General features: G+C 51.3%; 1 protein-coding gene across 13 annotated transcripts in view; it reads right to left on the bottom strand.

Moving 5' to 3' along the window:
- The window catches only part of Plekhg3 (pleckstrin homology and RhoGEF domain containing G3), a 40,965-nt gene that overhangs the window by 3,870 nt on the left and 17,941 nt on the right, over positions 1-19,154 (bottom strand). For 5 of the 13 annotated variants that reach the window (XM_078050063.1, XM_078050060.1, XM_040275187.2 and 2 more), the window contains 15 exons: positions 11,980-12,369; positions 10,814-10,911; positions 9,610-9,679; positions 9,273-9,319; positions 9,013-9,163; positions 8,791-8,922; positions 8,446-8,628; positions 8,187-8,279; positions 7,815-7,901; positions 7,552-7,585; positions 7,131-7,229; positions 3,936-3,974; positions 3,533-3,555; positions 2,709-3,065; positions 2,096-2,209 (listed from right to left, as the gene is read on the bottom strand). In XM_078050063.1, the coding sequence (XP_077906189.1) occupies positions 2,096-2,209; positions 2,709-3,065; positions 3,533-3,555; positions 3,936-3,974; positions 7,131-7,229; positions 7,552-7,585; positions 7,815-7,901; positions 8,187-8,279; positions 8,446-8,628; positions 8,791-8,922; positions 9,013-9,163; positions 9,273-9,319; positions 9,610-9,679; positions 10,814-10,911; positions 11,980-12,330 (1,878 nt within the window). In that variant the 5' untranslated portion in view covers positions 12,331-12,369. Of the gene's footprint in view, positions 1-2,095; positions 2,210-2,708; positions 3,066-3,532; positions 3,556-3,935; positions 3,975-7,130; positions 7,230-7,551; positions 7,586-7,814; positions 7,902-8,186; positions 8,280-8,445; positions 8,629-8,790; positions 8,923-9,012; positions 9,164-9,272; positions 9,320-9,609; positions 9,680-10,813; positions 10,912-11,979; positions 12,370-14,109; positions 14,338-19,154 lie in introns of those variants that run through there. The other 8 variants (XM_040275186.2, XM_078050061.1, XM_078050064.1 and 5 more) reach the window with 8 other exon arrangements.

Here is a 19,154-nt window from a genome sequence, read left to right as displayed (position 1 = left end):
GGGGAAGGGCAGAGACACTTCTCAGTGGCAGCCTGCCTATAGGCACAAGGTGGAGATTTAACACTGGGCCAAGCACTGCCCCTGACTCCCAGGGGCTGGCTCTCACTGAGCCATAGCACTAGGAATCCTGGGTCTGAAGGTAAGGCTCCTACCCAAGCTCTCAAGGCTCCAGACCCAGGTTGGGTGGGTGACATTCCAACTTCCCTGAGAGACCAAGGCCTCTGTGGGATGTCAGGAAGGAGGGCAACACAACCATGTGCCAAAACCCTATTAGACTGTGAGGACAGGGAATTGGCTCCTACCAGGCCCAGTACCTGTGGGCCTAGCATAAATGCATATGCCAGGACTGGGGTTGGAGCTCAGTGGCAGAGAACTTGCCTCGCAACTGTGAGGCACGGGTTCAATCCTCAGCACCACATACAAATAAACAAATAGAGGTCCATTAACAACTACAAAAAAATCTTAAATGCATTTCCCAACAGATGGACATGGAAAGAAGCAAATTTGACCACCACCTAAAGTATGGCTAGTCCAAACTGAGAATATATTTCAAAGACTTTATATATATATAAAATATATTTCAAAGACTTTATATATATATAAAAGGATAAAATGCATCCATAACTTTTTATATTGATTACATGTTGAGATGATAATATTTTGGACCTACTGAGTTATATAAAATATAGTGCTAAAATTGATTTCACGTTTCTTTTTAACATGGCTACTAGAAAACTAACATTACATGTGGGACTTACATCCTATTATTATTGCACAGTGCCACTTTCTATGGTCTGGATGATAGGATAGTGTCATCCTAAAACTGATGTGTGAGACCCTAACACCCAGTGTGACAGCATTAACCAACTGTGCCTTTTGGAGGTGATTAAGTCGTGGGTGGGGGCTCCTCCTTCATGAATGGAATTAGTGCCCTTAGAAAAGAAGCTTGAGGGAGTTTCCTTGCCCCTTCCACCGTGAGAGGACACAACGAGAAGAGGACATCTATGAAGCAGAAAGCGGTCCTTCACTAGACATGGAATCTGCTGGTCCCCTGATCTTTTTTATTATTATTCCTTGTATACTGGGGATTGGACCCAGGGGTGGTCTACCACTGAGCTACATCCCCAATCCTTTTTATTTTTCGAGACAGGGTCTTGTTAAGTTGCTGAGGCTGGTCTTGAACTTGCAATTCTCCTGCCTCAGCCTCCCAAGTCACTAGGATTATAGGCATGTACCATTGCACCCAGCAATTTCTGTTGTTTTATAAGCTCCCAATCTAAGTATAGCAGCCCAAACAAACAAGGACATCATGGTCTATTCCTATCCAGTGTCATCCAGCTTTTTAGTCTCTCCTGGCTAGGAAGGACAACCTGGGGTCTAGCCTAGCTCGTGACCTTTTCCCTATAACTTTGGAAGTCAGCTGGACTTGCCATCCCAAGGAAGTGGTGAAGGTGATGGAGGAGGAGGAGGAACAGCAGAAGCAGCAAAGGAGTCAGCTCCATACAACCCACAGTCAGCATGAGGTAGGAGAAGAGGAAGGTAGGCCTCTGAGCCAGAGATCCAGATCCACTCTCCGCTCTACCCAGCTGCAGCCCACCACTTAACCGCTCAGAGCCTCTTCTCCTTCTAGAGCTATTGCAGGGAAAAGAAGGGAGAGACAAAACAAAGCACAGGAGGTGTCCAATAGATGTCAATACCCTATTCCTTTGTCCAGGTGGCTGCAGGAGTGATTTAAATGTCTGGCACGCTGGCAGGGTCAGAGCCTTCTGCTGTATACAGGTGGCCTGGCTTAGAGGACCTGAAGTCCTGGTTCACTTCCATTAGCTGTGTCTCTTGGCATGTGGCTGTATCTGTCTCAAGGAAGGGTCAACTTTTTTTTATAATTTATGGAAGGGGCTATCTATTCACCAAACCATATACCCTAGACTGGACAGGTCTCCTGAAGGGGCAAGAATTCCGGGTAGAGGGGTGGGACACAGCCCTATTTTCAAGGGCACAGTGGGACAGTCCCTGCCTCAAAGACCTGCTTGCAGACCTGGAGATTGGGGCTCCAGGCACCCCCACATTATCTCCATCCCATTTGCTGGCCACTCACCTCTGGCAGAGAAGAGATAGACTCGAAGCTCAGATGCTTCTCAGCACTGGTTGGAGAATGGTTACTGGGCCTTCTGCAGCTTTGGGGGCCTTCAGATTCCCTGTGTCCCTTCCCCTGAAGCAAGAAGAGGTCAGTCATCAACTCCAGGACAACTGGGAGCTGGTCCCTTCTGCATCCCAACATGGACAGCATGTCCCATACCCAAGGAGGTTGGGCTGCCCTAAGCTAGCCCTGGACCTGAGACATTCCAGAGCACCTGACCCACCAGGCCTGGGGCCACAGAGAGCCTTGCCAGGTATGCGGCTTTGGAAAAGCCCAGCCACTTTTCCTTCCAGGCCAAGTGGCCTTGACCTTTTAGCCCTGCAGTGTGCTGGCTTCTCCTCCCCCACCCCACCCCCACCCCATTAATCCTACTCAGTGGGTTAGTGCCCAGTCCTGGAACAGCGCATGCCAGGGACTCACCGGGGCATGACAATGAGTGAGGAGGTTAAGAAGTGCTGATAGGAGTGAAGAAACAGGGCAGGGTGGGGAGGGGACAGGAGGGGACTCTCAGATGGGCATGCATGAGCCAGGGAACATGCAAGGAGGAGGGGAGATCAAAGAGACACCTCACCATAGCACCCCGGGAGAAAAGTAAAGCGTTGGCTCGATAGTGCCAGCAGTGGAGGGCGGCCAGCAGGGAGCTGGCAAAGTCAGCTACCTGCTCTGCCACTGCCAGACTCTCCTCCTCCTCCTCCTCCGAGCCTGGGGGCTCCGGCCTGGCCCCCTTCTCGCTGCCTTCATGCCCTTCCAGGTCCTCCAGAGAGACCGGAAAGGCCTGCTCCTCCTCCTCCTCCTCCTCCTCCTCCACCACCTCCTCCTCCTCCTCTTCCTCCTGCTCCTCTTGGGCAGCCCCTTCAGCCTGTGGCTGCAGGCCCCGTGTATGGAGGGGCTGCCCAAAGTCCAGGAGGGCACCAGCACTGCCTGCATGCTGTTCAGAGCACAAGAGCCCTCGTGACCAGCCTTGTGGGCAACCTCCTCCCCTCCCACAGGCAAACAGGGGCGGGGAGTGGGGGCTTCACACAGACAACCATCCATGCCCAGCCTCGGCCTCCATGGGATTCCAGTGAGGAGGGGGGCATCTCATGGTGGGGAGGCTTGGATCAAGTTGGGAACACAGGCCCCGAAGAAGCCTGACTGCCTCAGAGAGGGGAAATGAGAAAGGCTCTAGGTGGGAATGATGCCACTCCAGGAGAGGGAACAAAGGGTCCCCTGGGGCAAGGACCATCTTATTCATCCCTGTGACCCTGTGCCAGAGCCTGGCACCCAGTAAGTGTCGATAGGTATATGGTGAATGAATGAAGACAGTAAGTAGCGGGGTGGGCTGACCCGGGCCATCCCCCCCACCCTCGGTCCTGCCAGCCCCTCTTCCCGGGCCTCTGCACCCACAGGCCTTACCTTCATTCCTGCTCCTCTGGCTGCTGACACCACCATCAGGTCCCCAGCACATGGGGAGGGGAAAAGACCAATAAGCAGGAGAAAGGGCCTCTTTAGAGAGGCCAGAGACCCCAGGGAAGCCTCACTGAGGGCTGTGGCTCCAAAGACCCTTCACCCTGGGCTTTCAAAGGAATGGCTAACAGATGATCAGGAGCACAGGTCTATGCCTGCTGCTCGGCTCCTATTGTTATGGAGGAAAGGGTATAAGGCATGCAAGTTGGGGGACAGCTCAATCCCCCTTCAGGTGACATGAAGAACAGAGATCGAGTTCCCTCAACCTGTTCTCCACAACCCCCCACCTGCCTCGCCCTCGCACCCCACCCAACGCTCCCTGCAAATCCCATCCACCCCCTCACATACTCACCTTTCTCGTTCAGTTGCCTGAGCAGGTGTCTGGTCGGCTCTGAGGAACACAAATGGGCAGAGTCAGCACAGGCCAAGAAATAGCGACACCTGGCCTGCATCCCACGCTCCCAGCACCGCAGGCCCATCACCAGCTCAAAGTCCCTTTGGCTCATCTCCAGCAACCCTACGGCCCCAGGGAGGCTCCCTCCACACTGTCACCAAGCCTCCTCACACCTTGCCAACAGGGAGGCAGGGCCTGGGCCACTCCCATCCCGCTGCAGAGCCCCACCGTGTAGCATGTTACCCAAGTCCCTACGATAGAACACCCATGGCCTTTAGTTCTAGAGCCACAGAGACAGGATGGGCTCCATGCTGCCCCTTCAGACTACCCAGCCATGTCTCCCTCTTCCTCTCTTGCATAGACCTCGTCAGCACACTAGCTACAACCCCATGGCACCCTAGCTAGAAAACAGAGGTCGCACCCGACTTCCTATGGCCCCGAAAGCCTAGCATCGCACAGCCTCGTTGCCTGTTGGGGAGTGTCGCCCAGCTGGATAAGGGGTGACCAGGCTCTCTGGACAGGACACAAAACATATCCATTAGACTGGTGGTGCCATGACCTCCTACCCCAGCCTTTCTGGGGGCAGACCTGAGGGATAGGAAGACCTTATCTCAAGAGGTCCCTCTATGGAACCCCTAGCCTATCCCCATAGTTGCCCAGCTGGAGTTAAACAGGAGGCTTAGGGCCGGTCACGGTTTTCTATAAACTTGGAGCCAAGGGTCTCGGCTGACCCTTGTCAGATGGGCAGACTGAAGAACTTCTTTTCTCCTGAGATACACACATATGTACGCGCTCTAACAGCATCGATATAAGTAAGCACCTCATTGCTTCTGAAGTGAGAAATAGAATATACTTCATCTTTTCATTTTAAAAGTTGTAATCAAGAATACTTAACAGGGGCTGAAGGTGTAGCTCAGTGGCAAAGCACTTGCCGAGCATGTGTGAGCCCTTGGGTTTGATTCTCAAAACCATCAAAAGAAAGAATTTTTTTTTTTAAAAAACAACTTAAGATATAACCATAGACCTTACTTATCCTATAGTGCACCTGTGTGCCCAATTCAGTTCTCTGGAAAGGAGAGAGTAGAAAAAACTCCTGGGGAAGGCAGAGTAGTTGGCTAAGCCCAGGCACTAGGTCTTTGCAGGTGGCCTGAGACCCCCCTCTCAGCAGCTCCCTAGTCTGTTTTTATCCACAGTTTCCATCATTTCCTTCCATTGATTTCTAACTCAGAGAAGGAGGGAAAAGGGATACTAGAGACAGACATTCTCGGACTAAGGAGACTTTTCCTTAAAAACCCTTTTCAAAGTGCTATGGAAGAACTATCATGATGAACACACATCTCGAATGCAGGCTGTCTCTATGACAACCCACAGCCCCCACCCCAGGGCTTCTGGAGCATCTGGCAGCTTCTTCCCCACCAGTGACGCTGCACCGCTCCAGAAAATGAACAGTTCAAGCACGGCCAGCACCCTCTGCCCTAAAGTCTCAAGAGTATCAAACGTTTCAGGAAGATGTCTGTTTTCTTAAAGTTAAAAATAAAACTCATAAACAAGTGAACAAATTGTTAAAACCCAACTCTTGTAGTATTTATTTATTTATAGGTTAAAATCTCAGCCACGTGAGGGGCTGGGGATGTGGCTCAGAGGTAGAGCGCCTGCCTAGCACGGCGAGACCCTGGGTTCAATCCTCAGTACCATATAAAGATAAATAAAATAAAGGTATTGTGTCCAACTAAAAAAAAAAAAAAAAAAATCCCAGCCACGTGGAAATTCCGGCTGTATAAAATGGCTCATTTCCTGACTGCCTTGGTGATAGCTTGGTTGAGATGTAATTTTTATACCACCCAATGCATTTAAAGTGTACGAGTTGACGGTTTTAAGTATATTACAGAGTTGTGCATGGGAGGGAGAGTTTTGATGCTGACATTATGACAGACAGTACTACGGTTATCATGGCTACTATTATCACTTAAAAGCTTCCATGTTCCAAGAACTTCTAATGTTAAGCTAAGGCAAGTTAAGTGGGAACATCAGAGGAAAGGGAACAAAATAAGCCTAAGACCAATAAAGCAACACCCCCAATTTGGAGCTTTTAACCATAAAATTTTTGTAACCATTTCAAGTTTGCCCAGGGTTCAAGATCTACCTGAAGTAATACCAAACAATACAAAAACAGGAAAGCTTTCCAGGGACCACCTGGCTTCCCTACTAGAAGGCCAAAGCCTACTCGTCAATCCACATGGGTGTTCAGGGCAACCCATGGGTCAGTCACTCAACCCAATGCAGAGCTGGGGTTATAGCTCAGTGGTAGAGCAATTGCCTAACAAGTGTGAGCTAGATGAATAAAAGTTCATCTACAACTAAAAATATTTTTAAAAGAAACAAAAAAACAAAAAACAACAACAAAAAAACACAACAATGCCATTGTGGATCCAAACCAAGACATTGCTCTTAGTCACTCCACAATCTTTCTCTCAGGTCAACTATGAGATGGTTCTTAATCCCCATCCCCAACCTAAATCTGTCCCCAGCCTTTAGACCGAAGGGCAGAGTAAAAACAGACCAGAAAACACACATGTGCATCAGCATCACTGCAGAGCTAAGAATAAAAGCAAGGTTTTCTCCTTCTAAATAGACGATTCATTATAATAAATCCAAGAACACGTTGGCAAGTCCAGCAATGGAAGAAGGTCCAGGGGAGGAAAATGGAACCATTTCCTGAGACCCAAAGTAAATATTTCCTGTCTGGATTTGGTGCCACTTGGTCTAATTCATTTTCCTCATGTCCTGCTTCTGCTCTGCCATTCCAGAACTAGGCTGGGGATCACGCAATGATGTCCTAGTGTTCCTCCCACTGGCTCAGTGTGCTGAGTGGAAAGGAGGGAGGTTGGGATGGAAGGGAACTAAGAAGGGGCTGAGGCCTGAATGAAAAAGTGTACCCTAGGTCCTTAAAGGGGGCTGCCCAAGCTGGTGGGCAAGAAGAGCCCAGTGGTACCCGGAGGAGGGTAGTAAGAGCACAGGGAAAAAATACTCCATGGATGGCCTGCCGCCCTCGCCCTAGTTTTTGGAGAGATGAAAATATATTGCCACAGATGACTCCCTGCCTGGTCCAGGGTCCTACACAAAGGTCTCCTGCCCACACAACCCTTCCCTTACCAGACTGCCGGCGCCCCTGGCGCACATGGGTGGACACCTCATCCTGAGAGGACCAAGCCTTCTTCAGCCGTTCTGGACTACAGCGGTACCGATGGGGATCTGCAACCAGAAGACAGACAATCAGGTTTTGGATTCCAAGACCCAGCCCTTACCCAGCCATACCTCTGCTACCCAACCCCAGATCCAGGGCCCAGATGCCTCCAGAGCGCCCTCCATCTTCTTCCATCTGGGGTCTTCAGGCCGAGAATCCTGCTCCTCAGCAGGACGGCATCCCTAATTGTGTAGATGACCTTCAACCCTTGACAGAGGAGCCCCTCGCCCTCCCTGCTCCTGGAATAAAATCAGGCAAAGCCTGCCCAGGATGCAGCCTGACCTAACAGTGTATAATTAGGAACAAAACAGGCAAAAAAGGGTCACTCACAATAGGAATCCATTTCCAAGATGGCTTCCTTGGCCTAGAAAGGAAGAAAACCCACCTATGGTTACTATCTTGCTGTGTGCTATACCTCTCTCACCCACTAGGACACCCCACAGGGCCACAACAAGGCCTGCGTACCTGCTATACCAATACCCACTGTCCACTGGAACCAGTATCCAGAGGGTGGGGCCCCCGCAGATGCTCTGGACCTGGCCCCGAGGGACACACACTCTCCATGCCCCACCAGAAGCACTCTGGGAACTGACCTTCTGGGGAATGGTGGCATGATGGTTCTCCAGGATGAGCCTCTTGATGTGATGAGTCCAGCTCCGTTTCTCCTCCACTGTCTTGGCCTGAGAGGACCCAAGGGAAAGGGACCCCGGGGTTATTAGTACAGGCTGAAGCTGCTGGGCACAGACAGCACTTCTGCCTGAGGGAAAGGTGGGAGGAAGGACTGTGCTGGGCTCTCGGTGAGGTTGCCTTGACTCCTCACCACGACCCCAGGGTGTCTGCAATGACCCCTTTACAGATGGAGACACTGGGTCTTGGGGCAGCGGGGTGAGCCAAAGAGCCAGGAATCAGATGCACAGGTGCTCGCCAGTCTTGGTCCCCACCCCTGCACCCTGGCCACCCCTCACCTGGATGCTGTACTGTTGCTTGCTGTGCTTGTAGTGGGTGACAGTGAAGCACAGGGAATCTTTGGTGCTCTCGATCAGCATCAGGGAGGAGCACTGGGGAGAGAGGGAAGAGGGAGTCAGAGGGAGGAAGGGGGGACCAGCCATTGAGACTGTCTCACTAGGCTGGTACTGGAACCTGGTGAAGCAGACAAGAAGCAGAAGAGACAGGACACCTTTGGGAAGGGAGAAGACAGCAGAGGAGCTGGGGTGAACTAGTTACCGGGATGTGACCCTTGTAGACAAAATGATCGCCCCGTTTCTTGGTGATGAACAGTGTTTTGTCAAAGAGGAAGAAAGTCCTCTCGTTGCGCACACGGTGCACACGGAACGTGCCCTCCAGGACAAGCTCCCCGTAGATGGTCAGGTCTGGCCCCTTCCAGTTGATGAGCAGTGACTGAACTTCCTACAGCAGAAAGACCCCAACCACCAGGGTCAGGCTTCACAGGCCCCAGAAGGCTCTTCAGACATCATTCCTCAGCTCATCTCACCAGGGCAGTGACATTCCCTGACCCCAGCTGGCCCATCCACCCCAGGCATCTCCACCCACCTCCCAGACCCAGAGCACCTGGAGGCGAACGGCGTGCTCGTGCCTCCTCTTCATGTCATTGATGTACCAGGCCACACAGGTCATGGTGTCGATGGCATCTTCCACCACCTCAAAGCCATCCTCTTCTTCATCAAAATGTTTGGCAATTTCCTGCACAGGAGAAAGGGGTTTGGACAATGTTGACTCAAAGGCCCTGCCCCTCCCTGAGACTCCATGTCCAGGGAAGGACACCTGGGCTACCTGGAGCAGCAGGTGGTACTTGAGGATGCGCTGGACTGGCTTCAGGAGGTAGGAGCCCAAGGGCAGCGAGTGCTGTAGCAGCTCCTGCCGGTCCCGAAAGAACTTGGCCTGCTGCTTGTCCCGCATACATTCCGTCAGGGCAGCCACGGAGCTGGGAGTAGGGAGAAGGAGTGTCACTGCTGGGGGGAAGGCCTGGTGAGGAGGAAGGGACTCCAGACTCACCCCATGGCTCGGCATCCCATCCCATCCCAATTACTCACTTGGGGTAGTTGTTGCAATACTGGGTGTAGATATCAAACTCTTGGCTCTAGGAGAGATCAAAAAATAGTAATTTCAGGAAGTTTCTAATTTTGACTATAAACCATGTGGGACCCCTGGCCCCTAAGTGCCCTCTGTCTCCCCTTCCCCTGAGTGCCTACAGAGACACCTTTGTATTCATTTCTCTAGGGCATCCCATCCACCGGGCAGACCCTGGGCACAGGGCACCCGGCCCTTCCCCTGGAGAGGGATCCCCAGGGCTCAGGTATCTTCATGTATGGGGCTTTCCTTTCCCTTTAAGCTCCTTGCAAGGTGAAACAAGAACCCAGCCCTTCTTACCCTTTCCACAAAGCAGCTGGCCACAGCCACGGGATCACTATTGCAGCTGTCCAGGTCTCTGAGTAGCTGGCTGGGTGAGGGGAGAGCAGATCAGAGGCCAAACTCTGCAGCCTCCCCTGCAGCAATGTGCCCTCTGCCCTGCCTCCTGAGACCCAGACTCACAGCCGGCTCTGCTGACATGCTAAGAGCTAGGGCTTCCACCCTCTGGTGAGCCCTGCCCCAGAAACTATCCAGCACACCACAAATACAGGGAACCCACATGCTCAGCAAGCAGGAAAGGAAGGGGGGACACTACTACCCACCTTAGGAAAGGGACACACAGTTCCTCTGTGGGCAGAAGGAGTCAAATACACAAAAGCAGAGATTAAAGGGGGAAGGAAAGAGGAGACTAGTAAAGAAGGCTCCCCTATGTAAAGGATGCAAGAAGCAGGGAGACATGATAAGTTTTAGCACCCTTGATCTTAGATGGGAGCACTGTAGGAACCCCAGAAACAATGCTCTCCTGCCTCCTGCTCTTCCCTAGCCCACCATCTGGTGAAGTTTTGCCTGCACCCCACCCTCTCAGACTTCTCTGGCTGCAAAGGTCCCTCTGCCCATCTTAAGGAACTTGGGGGAAGGGTCCTCCTATCAACACTGTTCCCCAGGCTCTGCTCGTCCTGACTAGTGGCCCTCCCTGATGCTCCATGGTCCCATGGCAGCAGACACAGGCCCTCACAAGCCTCTTGGCCCTGAGGCAGCCCCTGGCCAGGCCTTGTTTGGCCTCTCCCACCGATCCTGCCTGGCTTGTGCATTCCACTAACAGGTCAAATCGTCCGTGGGGAGTCCAGACTTCCCTTGGGACCAGTGGGAAGGAGAAGAAGTAATTACAAGAAGTGCAAGTGGGGAACGAAGAGGAAGACAAATGAAGAGCACCAGCGTGGAAGGTTCTAGCAGTCCCCTGAGAAGGTGCGGGCCTAGGCTGGACCAAGCAAGCACATGCCCTCAAATGATCTATCTCTTCTCCCCAGAGCACATTTTCCCAGCTGGTATCCTGTCCCCTAACCGTGCCCTTGTGCAGAGATGAAACTCCCTTCCCCCTATCCTCACAGATCAGATCCCAGGCCCATTCGTCACAGCCCATGTCCAGGGACATCTAGGCTCCTCCCGGGGTCCCAAGATGAGCCTCATCAGCAGAAAGTGGTGAGCATCAGGCCCATTTACACACCTGTTCAGGGCATAGATGCTTTCTATGTTCCCAAAGAGGGCACTGACTTGTTCTGGTGTCAGCAGCCCAGGCGTGTCGATGATCTTCAAGAGGTAGTCCTGCATGGAGAGAGGGGATCAGAACCCGGCCCCTCCTGGCTCACCCTGTTCTCCCTACCCACTCCAACCTGCCCACCCTCAATTCTGTACTGCATTTTATAGCTATGACACAATTTCACAGACAGCACTCACTATACTGGGTTAGACAGTGCCCACTTGGCACCTCAGAATACAATGTTATTTGGAAATAGGGTCTTTGCAGATGTCACTGGTTAAGGCTCTGAAGATGATAGAATATTTAGAATGAACTCTAAATCCAATGACTGGTATCCTTATAAGAGGAAAGGACCCAGACACAAAGAAGGTGATGGGAAGAGAGTAGAATGATACAGCTACAGACTAAAGGACCCAGAGAGTGCCAGCATCCTCCAGAAGCTAGAGGAGAGAATGGAACACCTTCGCCTGGAGGCTCCCGAGAACCAACCTGGCTAACACCTTGATTTTGGACTTTTGAACTGACAAAGAATTAATTTCTGTTGTTTTAAGCCACGGGATTTGTGGTGATCTGTTAGAGAACCTTATCAACCTGACACACCTCTCTCCCTAGCAGGGCAGAAGGACCCCCAACACCACATCACCATTTCCTGCGTGCTGTGCAGTCTCAAACCCTACACAAGCCCGGCCAGTCAGGCATGGCCTTGCTTTGCAGGTGAGGAACCTGAGGCTCAGGGAGTTACACAGAGACTAAGACACCACAGGCAGAGGACAGCAGAGTAGGGATCTAGATGTGACTACCAGGGTTCAGTCCCTATGAAGCACCATGGTCTTCCAAGTGGGGCTGGAGTCTCTCCCTCGCTATCAATGGTGCCTCCTCCATGGACACATGCAGAAGTTCTACTGCCCAAACTACTGATGTGGCTCAGTGTCATAAGGAAACCCAAGAAGTCATAGGGTATGGCTCTGAGACCTCCCCACCACTCCCTGGGAAGAATGTCCTGAGACAAATGTGCAAGGGAGACCTTTCCCTCCTTGGGTATAAACAGGTTCCTATGAGAGCTGAGCCACTGGAGGACAGTGTCCCCAGCCCTGTGAGGGAATTAATGGACCTCTCCCAGCATCGGCACTCACCTCCACAATGCTGCGCAGGTCCTGCACATACATGCGCTCTGTTTCCACAATCTCCCTCACCACTCGGCCCAGGTAGCTGAGCTTGTGGTGCGCAGGCCCTGCTGCCGCCCGGCTATTGAATGGGGAGAGGGGTCCCTTCATGTTCAGCCAGCTGCTGGAGTTGTTGTTGCTGTTAGGGGCATGCCGGCCACGTGGGGAGCCTGCCCCATTCTGGGCTGAGGCCTCAGAGCCAAGGGGCTCCTCCATGGCACTGTGGCTGTCACGGGAGGAGCCAGATGAAGAGGTGGTGGACGTCAGGCTTGCTGGCCGCTCCTGGCTGCCATCTTGGCAAAGGGCGGTGGAGACGGGCATCCTGGCATTGCTGCCTGCAGGGTGCACTTCGGGGAGATTCTGGAACAATAAAGAGACAGAAGAAGGATCAACCTCCTAGTCTCCACAGAATCAGAAAGCGGAAGGAAGGTTGCCAGGGAGAGGGGAAGGGTGGAATGGGAAGTTATTGATGGTGAGTACAGAGTTCAGTTTCATAAGATGATGACAGTTCCCCGGATGGGCAGTGGTGACAGCTGCACAGAAGCATGAAAGTACTTAATGTCTCCAAATTGTACACTTAAAAATAGTTAAGATGGTAAGTTTTACGTTAAGTGTATTTTACCATAATTTAAGAAACAAGACAAAACTGAAGGCCAATGAGGACCATTCTCTCCAGAGTACATGAGCACTGGCAAGGATGCCCAAGTGACATTTCTTCCCAATTCCAACCACTCCATCTCCATCCTTCCCAGAGGAGAACAGGTGGCTTACTCCAGGGAACAATAAAAGGCCTAGAAATTTGAGGCCCCAGGAAAGCAGAGGACACCGTGCCAGCATAGTGGTCCAGGGCACCTTCTGGGGAACTCAAAAGTCCAGCCTTGCCACTTGGGCAAAGTGCTTATTCTCTCACAGTCTCAATCTGCTCCTCACCTGTAAGTGAGGATGGATATAGCCTACCCCGGGGGCTGTGTCCTCCAAGATGAAGTGACCCACTGTCTATAGCTCTCAGCATGGTGTGTGGCACAGAGCAAATGCTTCATAAGCCATCCATATGGTGATGACAATGGTTGTTGTCAAACGCACATCCCTAGCGCCTGCCTGGCAGGGCCTGCGCTGGGGTGAATGCACAGGGAGGAGCGATCTAGCTCTTTCAAAGTTAAGACAGCATGCAGACCAGCAGGCAACATTCTCCCAGAACTGCAAAATCTCAGGCACCAGTGGCTTCATCACGCACCTGAAACTTTCTGGCTACTGATGGGGAAGACAGAAGAGATGGTGGCATGGCTGAACCAACTTCACCCCCTGCCCCACCCTGGCACTTGGTACAGGTAGGACCCTGACTCAGCCAGGCCAGGAAATTCCTCAGAGTTGAGCCACTGTTGAGTCTCTATAAGCTCCCGGCAGCACAGCAGGCAGGAAACTGCACCCAGGTGAGGCAAACACAGCCTCAGGTGGACTTTATTCCCCAGCAGATGGTGCAGCTCACAGGCAGGCCCACCCAGAGTGGGCAGGGAGCAGTGGCTAGAGCCTACTTCAGATTATGGCCTTTGAGAAAGACAAGACCCACCTCACAGGTCCAGAGCTCACTAATACCACTTTCCAGAATGTTCATTTGATGGCTATTTCCAAAGGGTAAAAAAAAAAAAAAAAAAAAAAAAAAAGCACAGGTTTGGGCTACAAGGAGAGAATCTAAGAAGTGCCATCACTCCAGTATCCTTGGCACTGGCCCCCTGATTTTCTATGCTTCTCCCCCTACTTGCAAGCCAGTACTCTGAACCCTGGCTCTTGCAAATATTGTGCTCTCTGCCTGGGCATTATTTCCTCCCCACCTATTCCATGCCATACCACCCCGCAACCTTCAGTCTCAGATCAGAAGCCACTTCCTCCAGAAACCTTCCCATATCACCGCCCAAAACCTGGGGGACCCCTGCTATGTACTCTTACAGCCTCCCAGGTTTCCTCTTCTGAGACCCTCTGCTCTGGACTGTACATTACTTAAGGACAGCAATCACAAGGGCTGATTTGGTAAATTTGAATAACAATGGAGTACAAAGTGATGCTTTTACTAAACTAAAAGTCAGGCGGGCCAGACCTACTTACCATCCATCACTCAACTCAGCCCGGCCGGGAAGGACCTTCTGGAACACCAGGACTCTCTCATGCTGGATCTCAGCAGGGGGTGGGAGAAGGTCACCTTTGAGGTACTCTACAAAATCCCCTCAAGTGGCAGATGAGGACACAGCGGCAGCCCTGGGACCAGCCTGGTGTTCCTCTCTGCTGTGCCACACAGGGAGGATTACATAACAGGACTGTGTGGGTGCATCTCAGAGGAGAGCCCTAGGGAAGACGGTGCTGCTGCTTCCTCCTCCCTCTCCAAAGAGGCTTTGCAGTTAATCAGCTCTGCCTCTCTGGAGAACCAGCAGCAGGGCAACAGCAAAGGCAGCAGGAAGAGAAAGACCCAAGCCTCACCTCCACTCCGGACCCCCAGCTCTGGGGCACTCTGATGTCCTTCAAAGCAACTGTATAGTCAGGCACCGCCCCCCATCTGGAACAAGGGATTTATGGCCTAAGACCTTTCCCAGATCCCTGGGGTCAGTCACCTCCAGTGGGGAGGCTAAAAGGAAAAAACCCAAATCCCAAATGGATTTTGCAGCCAGGCAGCTCACAGCCTTAAGGCAAAGGATTAATTACAGACCCACTCCAAACTGCACATACCAGGGAGATCTGTCTCTATATGTTACCTTCTGAGGGTTACTCCTTGGGGATCCCACTGGGTGAGGATGGCAACATAAGTACACCAGGAACCCAGAAACTAACTATTTTCTACTTTGAGAAGTTTTGAAAAAGTGGAATTCACACCTAAATTCTCCTAGGGCTAAAACAAACCAGAGAAGCCACCTACTGGCAGGTTCTCCGTGCCACATGCAGGAAGTCACCCCTCAAACAAGACTATGCAGCAGGCACTCTCAGGGTCCCCATAGATTCAGAGCTGAAGCCACAGAAGTACTAAGTGGTAGATCTGGACTTGGAAAGCAGGCCCCAGAACTTATGCTCTATCAGCCCCTGCCTCCCTGATGGATTTCACACCAGTCCAGGCGACAAGCAAAGGATTAGTGACAGCCCCTGGATGCATGACTTTGCTTCAGAATAAGCTATGGAGGACATGGGAGACATGAAAGACTAGGGTCTATAACACTCCAAAGGACTGAGAAGGCTATTTCTGGACCTGCCTACCACGTGGCCTCTAGCATTTACTCTCCCATTAGAGCAACACAGTAATAATACAAATTCCAGGTCAAAGGATCACAGGCCACGCGGAAGCAGAAAGGAGAAGGGAAAGGTTCCTAGGATCAGATTAAAAATTTCTCAGATGACAACAGAAACCCTGCAGTGACTGGGAGACCCACCCATGATCACAAGGCTCTCTCTCCTTGGCAGAATTCACTGGGAAAGAACCTAGAGGCCAAGAAAGGGAGGGCTGAGGAGAAATGGGCAGCAAGTACAGCAAGGCGGGTCCGAGTGTGGGCTGTGGAGAGGGCCGCTGTGACACAGTAGACACACCCCAATCCATCTGAGCAGAGACAAGTACCACCCACATGCTCCCCGGACAGGGGCAGCCTTTCCTTCCTGTGTGATCCAAAAAGCATCACCCATAAGGTAAGATCCTCTCCCCAACCTAGGACGAGAAATTGGTTCCTCCAACTCATCCTGGAAGACACCATCTGCTGGGGAATGAGGGGATGAGGCAGACACCAGCCAGTCTCTCAAGCCCACGCATGCCCACCCCATGCCACCACACTTGGTCTCCAAGTTCCCTAAGCATCTCCTGCAGAGACCTCTTCCAACAGAGTCAATCCAGTCAGTATCAATCCATGAATTAACCTTCTGGAAAATCTACTTCTCATATCCTAAGCTGTGAATCCCTGTTGAGTTCCCCAAAGAATTTTCTTTATGATGAGCCCAAGAAACACAGGTATATGCCTTTTTTAAGGATGCAGGAACATGAGAGGGAGGGAGAATGATTTCTTTCTCTTTCCTTCTTTTTTTTTTTTTTTTTTTTGCAGAACTGGGGATTGAAGCTAGGGCCTGACATGACAGATAAGGACTCTACCACTGAGTCATACACTCAGCCCTTTTTTTAAAATACTTTTACTTACTTGTTTGTTTATTTATTTATTTATTTAAATGTGGTGCTAAGGATCGAACCAGTACCTCACATGTGCTAGGCAAGTGCTCTATCACTGAGCCACAACCCCAGCCCACTCAGCCCTTTTTAAAAAATATTTTGAGACTGAGACTCAGCTGGGCATGGTGACACACACCTGTAATCCCAGCAACTCAGGAGGCTAAAGCAGAAGGATCATCTGCCTGGGCGATTTAGTAGCACACGGTCTCAAAATTTAAAAAAAAAAAAAAAATTGAAGGGCTGGGGGTTGTAACTCAGTGGTACAGCACCCCTAGTAATCCCCCCACACACAAAAAAGCTTTAATTTAAATGTAAGGAAAATTACATCCTTCCTCTACCCCACACCTGCCCAAGTTACACAGCCTCACCTCCTGAGAATAGGCCCTACATCTCCCCAGGTATGGAGGTAGGCAGGTTACAGCAGGTCCCTTGGAATCCCAGCAGGGTGGACTGGGGCCAAGTCTCACATCCTTCCCCTCCCAACCATGCCTCAGCACCATGCCCTCAATCTGACCCAACAGGGGGGAAAAAAGATACCCCCAGGAAAGTGCAATGGCTTCTGTGTTTTGTCCTCAGGCCTCTTGTAACTGAGCAGTGAGATCTTACTTCCCCACCACATTCCCTTTAGAAAGGAACATCCCACAGGGGCACCCACCTGCAGCCCTCAAGAATTCTATGCCTCTGGTTTTGGGGAATCCCCAGGAATCACCCCATTCCCTCAGACTTTGCTCCCAGGCAGCCAACGAGCTGAGAAGGCAGTGAACCCTTTGGTGGGCAGGTAGGCTGGAGGCTCCCCAGAAAACATTCTGGTTAAGAGAGGCTGACGTCATTCTTTCACCTACTGCCCTTCCTTCACCCCACACCCAAGAACGGAAACGCCACGGCACCACACCTGTGTGGTGTGGTGGGCAGGAGAGGAGTAAGGGGGTTCCCCCAACAGTAGCTGCTCCAAAGTCCACCTTCCTCAGCCAGAAGGTGCAGCCTGCCGCCGTCACCTCTTGGCTGTAAACATCTAGGTGTCCTAAAGGTCTCAGAACTAGAGTGGCCAAAGGGCTTTTGACCTTCCCCAGAACAATCCCCCAAGTCCATCTTGAGAATCTCCTCAGAAAGGGTGCCGAAAGGAAGCCACAGAGAGCAACCACAACTGCTCTGACACCAGGGTGGGGAGCAGTGTAACTTCCACAGAGCTCTCAACTGAGACCCTAAAACCACGAGGCTGTGCTCTCCCAGCTCTGCACACCCCCGGCCACCCTGCTCCCACAGCCCAGCTCCTGCCCATCAGTTCCTACTGCTCCTGACCCATGTCCTAGAGCCTCTCCAGGGGAGGGGACGACCCCAAGGGGGCTTGGCCACCTGAGAAAACTCCCTGGGGAGTGACTCTGTGTTTACTGTATGCAACATGCTCTGTAGAGGCTGTGGCAACTGTGTGATCAGGGTTGCTGGACCATTCAAACCCAGCCCAGCTGGCTCAAATTCATTTTCCCTCAGGAATTTGTTTTCCCAGCGCCTAAGAGCAGCAGGGGTCCATGCTGTCTGAGACCCTGAGCAGGACCACAGCTGCCAGGAAGGAAATGAATTGTGATTGCTCTGCCAATGGAGCCCTCCCACCTGAATTCCAGGAGGAAGTCTGGGCCTACAGCCTGAAGTCCAGAAAACTCCCTCAGCCTGGCCTTGGAAAGGAAGGAGAGCCCTGGGGTTCACCCACACCCCAATGTTCTCACCTCCCACAACCTCAACATTTGCTTGTGAATGCAGCATTTCTCAGAATGCAACAGCAGACCCTCTCCATCTATAAATGTAACCAAATCACTTCCTTTAGAAAGGCATCCTCAGTCATTTGCAACATACTATACTACAGAAGGGTGAACAATGCCCCTGCCATGGAAAACCATGTCCACAGATATCCTCAGAATCTATGTCACCTTGTGTGGCAAAAGGGACTTTGCAAATGTGATCAAATTAAGGATCTTGGCCAGGGGCAGTGGCACACACCTGTAATCCCAGTGGCTGGGGTTGGGGTGGGGGCTGAGGCAGGAGGATCATGAGTTCAAAGCCAGCCTCAGCAAAAGCAAGGCACTAAGCAATTCAGTAAGACTCTGTCCATAAATAAAATACAAAATAGGGCTGGGGATGTGGCTCAGTGGTCAGTCAAGTACCCGAGTTCAATCCCTGGTACCCCCCCAAAAAAAATTAAGGATCTTTTTTAAAAAAATATACTTTTTAGTTGTAGTTGGACACAATATTTTATTTATTTTATTTATTTTTATGTGATGCTAAGGGCCTCCCATGTGCTAGGCAAGTGCTCTACCGCTGAGCCACAACCCAGCCCAAATTAAAGATCTTAAGGTGGGAAGATCATCCTGGATTATCTGGGTGAGCCCACTGTAATCATAAAAGGAACCCCACAGGAGTCAGAGTAAGATAGATGTTTTTATGACGTCAAACAGAGGAGCAGAGAGAAAGAGGTAGAAGATGCTATGCTGCTGCCTTTGAAGATGGAAAAGTGGCCATAAGCAAAGGAAGCTGGAAAGAGCAAAGAAACAAATTCCACCCTGGAACCCTTAGGAAGAACACAGCTCTGTGGACTTAGCTTAACTCCTGACCTCCAGAACTTTGAGATAGCAAATGTGTGTTGTATTAAGCCACTAAGTTTGTGGCATTTGTTATAGCAGCAGTAGGAAACTAATACGCACACGTCTTTGAATTCTAATAACCTGGATATCATTTAAAGCACTGGTCCACGGAGTTCATATATGCAAGCATTTCTTTTGAATTAGTGAACCCCAGCAGTCTGGATCTTCACTACCAGACAGCAAGACACCACTAGGTGCCCGATAGATGCCTGCTGGGAGGACTGCAGGACCACACCTAGAACACTTCACCACTCCTACAGTGGATAAAGGTAAATAGTGGTCAAGGTCATGACCAAAGCCAGTTCCTTCTAGACTAATGAGTATCC

Source organism: Ictidomys tridecemlineatus, chromosome 5 (genome assembly GCF_052094955.1).
Source record: "Ictidomys tridecemlineatus isolate mIctTri1 chromosome 5, mIctTri1.hap1, whole genome shotgun sequence".
NCBI classification, from domain to species: domain Eukaryota; kingdom Metazoa; phylum Chordata; class Mammalia; order Rodentia; family Sciuridae; genus Ictidomys; species Ictidomys tridecemlineatus.
This window is presented reverse-complemented; position numbering and strand designations above follow the sequence as displayed.